The sequence below is a fragment of the Podarcis cretensis genome (assembly GCF_951804945.1).
Source record: "Podarcis cretensis genome assembly, chromosome: 7".
Taxonomy (NCBI): Eukaryota; Metazoa; Chordata; class Lepidosauria; order Squamata; family Lacertidae; genus Podarcis; species Podarcis cretensis.
The window spans coordinates 63,392,349-63,399,793 of record NC_137176.1 but is presented as its reverse complement, the minus strand read 5'-3'; the positions used below and the strand labels follow the sequence as shown (position 1 = coordinate 63,399,793).

At 48.0% G+C, this 7,445-nt stretch overlaps 1 protein-coding gene across 1 annotated transcript; it reads left to right on the top strand.

Moving 5' to 3' along the window:
* Positions 1–1,077: 1,077 nt before the first annotated feature.
* HEY1 (hes related family bHLH transcription factor with YRPW motif 1) lies at positions 1,078–7,040 on the top strand. The gene is made up of 5 exons (XM_079985183.1): positions 1,078–1,395; positions 2,225–2,300; positions 2,388–2,471; positions 2,612–2,693; positions 4,158–7,040. The coding sequence occupies exons 1-5, from the start codon at positions 1,304–1,306 to the stop codon at positions 4,742–4,744; spliced, it is 921 nt and encodes a 306-aa protein (XP_079841309.1). The 5' UTR covers positions 1,078–1,303; the 3' UTR covers positions 4,745–7,040.
* Positions 7,041–7,445: the final 405 nt, after the last annotated feature.

Below are 7,445 nucleotides of genomic sequence, written 5' to 3'. Positions count from 1 at the left end.
CTTCTACTATGCAGACAAGGTTGGGGACAACTCAGTTCACAATTGCCTTGCTGACTGAGCACAGTCAATTCCCTCTCCCCACCTAAAGTGCAGCCCATATTTATGGTTAATTTTATATATATATACAATTTAGTCTACAGTGTCCTCTGAATTATGAAATAACTAGCATGTCACTTGATTGACATGTTTTTAGCAACTGAAAGGGGCATGTAAACTGACTCTATAAGTCAGTTATAAGTTACCGCTTGTGATACAGAGCACAACTCTATTCCAGTCTACTCGAAGCAAACTTCCATTGTTTTGAATGCAGTTTACTCGCAGGCAAACGTGTAGAAAATTGCTACCAGTCGCCGTAAGGAAGCGACCAGCTGGACGTGTGCACGAACTGCGGGCAGCACTACGTTTTCTAAAACGCTCTAGGGTCGGGCCTTACGCGGAGTGAAGTGCTGCTGCTGAACCTACAAGCGGTTCTTCATCGCAAGCGCAACAAATGCCCGACAGCAGGCAAAGCCGGAGAGCGAATCGCGGGCTCCCGAGTTGTTAGCGATCCCTCGGGCTCATCCCCGGCTGGGCTCCGCGCCGCGGCGCCGGTGGCTGAGAACAGGCAACTCAGCGCAACAGCCGCCGTTGGCCCGAGTGCCACCGCCGCTCCACCCCGCGCCCAGGGGAGGTTCACACGCGGCAGCCGCCGCTCCTGCACGCCCCGCTCAGCGCCGCCGCCGCCGCCGGCCCCGCTTGGCCGCCAGCCGGGCACAGAGCAACTTTCCCACGGCCGCCCGGCCACGCGTGTGGCTCCGCAGGCCCCCAACTGGCCCCGAGCCCAGCCAGTTGCACAAGCGCGGGGAGGTCGGCGTGGGCGGAGGCAGAGGAGGAGAGGAGGGAACGGGAGAGGAGCTTCGAACGCGGCCGTGTAGCAAATCCTAATGCTTCCAGCCAATGAGCGGCGGCGGGCGAGAGGGCGTGCCGTCGAGTATCTCCCTGAGTCGGCGGCCATTGGCTCAGGGCGGCGGGGGCGCAGCCAATCGGAGGCGCCAGGGCGGTATGTCGGCTGCTCGGAGTTGCCTGGAGCCGGGAGCGCTTGGCGCGCCTCCCAGGCTGCCCCTCCCCCGGGTAAGAGGCGAAGCGTGGGAACGCGATGGGGGAGACGGAGCCAGAGGGCGAGCGGCGTCGGCGGTGGGAGCAGAGGGCGCGCTGAGCTGGCACCGGGGAATCGCCGCTCGTTTGCACCAGGCGGGCAGCAGGAGCAGGACCTCCCCTCCCTATTCCGGACGGTTGTTTAGAGGGAGCCGGCAGCAGCAGCAGCATGAAGCGCTCGCACCCGGACTACAGCTCCTCCGACAGCGAGGAGCTGGATGAGCCCATCGAGGTGGAGAAGGAGAGCGGAGACGAGAATGGGTGAGGGTGCTGGGGGGTCGGGCCTCGGGGAGGCCGGGAGGGGTCCCCAGCCCCTGGCACAGCAGCGGCACTTGGTCCGAGTTGGTCTGTGCCAGGTGCAGGATTGAAGCTGTAGGCAAACTCCCGCTGCTGACACGCAGAGACAACCATCTCCGCGGCCGCCCCTGCTGCGGCTTCGATCCTGTGCGCACTTACCCGGGAGTAAGCCCGGTCACGCTCAGCGAGAGTTAAATCAGAGTAACCATGCGCTACCGTCTCCGGTACGGCCCCTTGGTTGCCTTTTGCTAAAAAGCCGGTTCCATAATTACTGTACACCCGATTTATTTCCTAGTGAATTTGTTGGTGCATTAAAACAAAACACACGGGGAATCGGGTGGGGCGACGGATCTCACCCTCTTGATTTGGACGCCTTTATTTTAAGGAGAGGAGGGTGCTTCTGGCTAGATTCATTTGGTGGCGAAGGAAAGGCCCTCTGCACTCACTCAAGGCAACCTCGTTCTAGGTCGTCTTCTCACTTTCCGGAAGACTGCGGCTGCAACCTGACACACACTTGCCTGGTGGCACAGGGCCAGACGGCGAATCTTGGCATTGAAAACGGGAGGAAAAAGGATGGGTCTTTGCACAAATTAAACCATGCTCCATTGCCTGCTGCCCATGCGCTGCATTTGGCACTGGGTTACCTGGGATTACCCAGGCGTTTCTGCGCTACAACTATTTCTGTGCCTACAGGCTTTCCAGCTGTTTATTGTGGAAATCACTGCTCCCCAACCTCACTCCTTTTCTGTGCCTTCTCAGTATTGACACCCGATTTCTTTCTTGCTGGTTTCAGAAACTTGAGCTCGGCTCCAGGTTCCATGTCTCCAACCACTACTTCCCAAATTCTGGCTCGGAAAAGACGCAGAGGGGTAGGTCTCTTTCTGCTCTGCTTGAAGTCCCTTCTCTTTCTGCTTTGCTTGAAGCCCCCTTGAAAAATATTCCTGCTTCTCTTTCAGATTATTGAAAAACGTCGCAGGGATCGGATCAACAATAGCTTGTCAGAGCTGAGGAGGCTGGTGCCTAGTGCTTTTGAAAAGCAGGTAATTTTGAGGCAGCCCTCTGTGTATGCTGCAATTCGGGTGCAGTATTATTAGGCAGCAATGTGCTATTTCTGTGCTGCCTCCTTCCCTTGGCTTGACTCCAGCTGCCTTTATGCTGAACTTTGCCTTCAATTTCTTAGGGATCAGCTAAACTGGAGAAAGCTGAAATCCTGCAGATGACTGTGGATCACCTGAAAATGTTGCACACAGCAGGGGGGAAAGGTAAGGTCCTTAACCTGGCATGGAAGTCAATTCTGTGTACTAATTCCGATCAGATTTTTTGAATGTGGTTCCCTAGGTAGCCAAAGCGAAGCATCATTGTTGAGCTTGGGGGAGACCCAAGGTTTCTGGAAGTACTAAAAAGGTGGGGAAAGCCCTTAAGGTGTGTGTGTGGGGGGGGGTGTCCTCCCTCAACAGCTCAGGAAGGAATGGGCATGGGATGCTGACTGACTGTTGCAGGGAGGAGTGGGCAAAGAAGGGGAATGGATTGGAGTATCCTGGAAAGAGCATGGCTGGCTGGCTGGAACTGAGTGGAAGCATGCGACACTGCAACATCTCATTGCAGGTCCCACTGTCTCTGTGTTATAATAAATTTGTTCAAAACTCAGCCACCCTCTAGCAGCACATCTGCAGCCTGCTTACTACCTACCAGTCTAAATGGTAAAAGCTCTACTTCAAAATAAGTGAGGTATGGATCTCACCTGAAGGGCAGGAAGCATTTGTGTTTGGCAAGCACAATTTTGTGTTCGTTTGCTAACTTCAGTGGAAAGTACAGCCAATTAAGTTTGTGAAGGATCTGGCTGTGCATGATTTCCCTTTGGCTGGAGGAATCTTCAGCTAATTCCTGTGTGCCAAAGGCACTGGATCTCATGTACGTGTCACTGTCTCAGCCATTTAGTATTTTTCATTTTGTTCTAGTATCTTAAAGGCTGTTGGTAGCTGAGCTGATAAGATTATAATCCGTGAGCCACATTGAAGGCTCCTGATGGGCCAAAAGACAGGACATACATTTAACAAAATGGTAAAATAAGAGAGCAGCAGCATGTGTGCATATATATCTATATAGTAGTCATACCAAATGTTTAATATGCTGTTATTAAGCTTGCAATAAACTATATACTGGTGGATAGTGGCAGCAAATCTTGGACTGTACTTCATAACCCAGTAACTGCAGAACAATCCCATAAAAAAACTCTGGAGTTTGTGCTTCAGAGTATCTTGGTTGATGGTGGACTTTTAACTGGCGCTTAGACTCTTTGCTGAGAACATCACAGATGCTTATTGGCTGTTTTGAGGTTGGGTCTGTGTGGACTTGGAGCAGATCACTGAAATCTAGATCCTGTTCTCATTCATGAGATTTGGCTTCTCAAAATAACCAGCTTTGCACCTATATGCTGCCTTGGGTTCCACGGTGGAAGAAAGGTGGGATATAAAATAAAATAAAAATTATGGGCACAGTCACAATGAGACATGAAGTGTACTTTCCAGACACTTCCCTTCACAACGGTCTGATCAATATTTCTATTGCTCATGGGTTTCTATAAAGTGAATGTGGAGTAGCACATCTTTAGTGGGGCATGCCCTGGAGAAAACCCATCTTCTTGAGAGAGAGACGGCTGCAAATGAGGAATGGAAATTGCTGTCCATGCTTAAGACATCACTCTTTCTTCTGTTCCTTTCTTCTAGGCTACTTTGATGCTCACGCTCTTGCTATGGACTATCGCAGTCTGGGCTTCCGAGAGTGTTTGGCCGAAGTTGCCCGCTACCTGAGCATCATCGAAGGTCTGGACACTTCTGATCCTCTCCGTGTCCGCCTTGTGTCTCACCTGAATAATTACGCCTCTCAGAGGGAAGCCGCAAGCAGTTCCCATACAGGGCTTGGACACATCCCTTGGGGCAGTGCCTTTGGACATCATCCCCACATCTCCCACCCATTACTGCTGCCTCAGAATGGGCATACTACTACGAGCGGCAGCGCAACTTCCACAGAAGGCCATCATCACCACAGCAGAAGTGGGGCTCCCCATGCTGAATCATCTTCACTGAGAGCACCCCCTAATGGCAGCATTGGACCAGTGCTTCCTGTGGTCACTTCAGCTTCTAAACTCTCTCCTCCCTTGCTGTCTTCCATGGCTTCCCTGTCTGCATTCCCCTTTTCTTTTGGTTCGTTCCATCTGTTGTCCCCCAATGCTCTCAGCCCGTCTACACCGGCACAGTCGGCCGGCCTTGGCAAACCTTACAGACCATGGGGAACGGAGATTGGTGCATTTTAAGAACTAGCGGGGGGGGGGGTGAAGGGGTGCGTTGTCTGTAAATTAGCCAGCTGAGCTGGGGCATCTGAACTCCTTTTAACAGTTTGTTATCAAAGGTACAGTTCCAGTTTTAACAGAGTTTGTACAAAGAAAATGTTTCTCCCCACCTGCTTTCTATTAGCAGATTTTAAAAAAGCAGCAGTTGCCAGAAGTTTATCCATTTTTTTGTAAAATCTTCATAGATGTTAATTTAAAAATGATAATAAAATAGAATTTTGCTGACTCGTTCGTTATCTTAGTGGCATTTCTCAAATGATCCTGTTTGTCTGAAAACACTGGATCTTTTTTTTAAAGAGTAGAATTTTCGTCTTTCTCTCCCCCCCCCCCCCGGCAACAGAGCTTTAACTCACATTTTTGTTTGGTTGTGGGGGTTTTGTGATACTGAGATGTTTTTCAAGGGAGAAATTGTTTGTAAACTATGTTTTGACTTTTGTATTGCCGAGCAAAAGCGTTGACAAATCAGATGGACCAGCTTTATCTCAGATGTTGGTGGTGGACCTGTGGGCCTCTGGAGCTCCCATCGGCCCCAGCTAGCATGGCTTATAGCTGTCAACATTTCCCTTTTTTAAAGGGAAATTCCCTTATTCTGAATAGGATTCCTCGCAAGAAAAGGGAAAAGTTGACAGCTATGGCATGGCTAATGTTCAGGGGATGATAGGAGCTCTAGTATAACAACACCTTGAGGGACACTGGTTCTCCATCAGTATTCTAAGAAGAATAGAATCTTTCTGTGACTAGTGCAGTGCTTCAATCTGCCTTGCAAGTTTATCCTGCTCCCCAATAGGTATATTTATCCCCATTACAGAATCACTGTTTTGTTTCTTGTGCCAAATTTTGTTGCAGTTTTCTTCCATTGGGGCAAACAACACTAAAAAGTTGCAGGTCAAATCCTAATTCTAGAAGCTTTACCACTGCAACTAAGTTCAACCAACTTTGTCCAGCTCCAATCCATTGGATGTTTTTTGTTTTGCTTTTTAAGATGGAGGGATTATGAACATTAGAGCTTTGGGGATAGATTGTGCTGGGTTTGGGGATGTAGGGACAGAGACCATCGCCTGCTATGTTGCTGGAACGTAGGATGTGTCTTCAACTCGAAGTTCCTGCAAGCAGATGTGCCAAGTTCCAATCCGGAGAACAGGAGTTGCATCTAAATTAAGTTGGTTGCACTTGGGTTTCATTCAGTGGGGCTTGACGTGAGTCATGATGACTAAGAGTTGTGTCCAACTTTATTCTGTTCAGATTAGACCCACTGAAATGAGTCGTGTCCATAAATTTCACTGGATCTATTCTGAGGATGACTAATGGTGGACACTACCCTATAGTCTGCCTTGCCTTTCTTGACTGGACATGGAAATAGTCCTGCTCCTGCCTGCAGGTATGGGATAGCTGGATGGACAAGGGGCAGAATAGGTGGGGAAAGCCACAGTTCCTTGTCCCATGCTTTATTGGTGTGTTTGAAGGTTGCAATCTGGTAGACATCCATCACACACTTAGCAGTATCCCATCAAAAGCTGCAATGTTGTGGTCATAACTGTGATTGGAAAACATGGCCGCTGACATAGAATCTAATAGTTCCTTTGAGAACTTGAGCAAAGCTTTTGTTTTTTTAAAGCAAGTTTCAGCATTAAAACTCCCCCAAAACAATTGCATAAAGAGCTGCTATCCAGTACCTAGAAACTTGAAGGCTTTATATGGCCTTCCATTAGTTGAGAAGTGAAAATGTGGTCCAGCACAAGTTTTAGTTGCCTCCCAGTGCTCTTCATTAATGTTTCTTGAGCCTGCCTTTCTATTGTTACATAATGTTCTGTTCAGAGCAAGCAAAACTGGAGAAAACGAAAGTGATTATTCTATGTTTAAAAATACAACCAAAATTAAGATACTGAATCATAGTTCGGTTTGTCTAAATCTGCATACTTTATCCTTCTAGTATGATTGTAGTTTTCACATCACAGAATGTGGGATTTTGTAGTACAGTGATCCTGCATCCCAGGGCAAAAACCAGGTGAGCAGCAGCTATGGATAGCCACAAAATTGATTGCTGTGATGTATATACATACTGTGCAGAAAAGTACCGTAGTCACTGCATTTTTGTAGGGTTTAAAATGAATTCAAGAGGGTAATCTGAAGAGGATCCCTATCTATTCTCAACAGGCTTGTTCCTTTAAATGACTATTCTAAAGAGGGTTCCACCAAATTGGATTTGATCACTTTTGTATTTGCATTGTGCCTAAATAAAAGAATTGAGAACAAAAAAAAAGTTGACTGGCAAGTTTGTCTAGCTACATGAGAGAAAAAGAGTGTTTTAAACAGATTATGGTATAATTGCCTTTGTGTGTGTTGCTTTAAGTGTACTCTTCAGTGCATCTTCAGTTTTCCTGTTCTGTTTTCTAATTTTGGCCCGTGAAGTGATATTTCAAGACCTTGTTCATGAAGTGGACGTTAAAAATAACTGAAAATTTGATAGTTCATTTATGCAGTAGAAGAGGAGAGCACTATTCACATGTTCATTGTTGGGTGGGATGTAAGAGACAGAAAATCTGGTTTGAACCTACTGCCCCAGCTTCACTTATTATTCTGAAGGTTTTAACAAACCCTGCATAGGTACAGCTGACTGCACATAAACCTCGTGTACTGAATTGGAGACCTTGCCTTTTGCAACTTG

Coding starts and splice junctions, on each gene's coding strand:
- HEY1 (XM_079985183.1), top strand. CDS start 1,304: ATGAAGCGCTCGCACCCGGACTACAGCTCCTCCGACAGCGAGGAGCTG. Junction 1,396..2,224: donor GAGAGCGGAGACGAGAATGG/GTGAGGGTGCTG, acceptor TGCTGGTTTCAG/AAACTTGAGCTCGGCTCCAG. Junction 2,301..2,387: donor CTCGGAAAAGACGCAGAGGG/GTAGGTCTCTTT, acceptor CTTCTCTTTCAG/ATTATTGAAAAACGTCGCAG.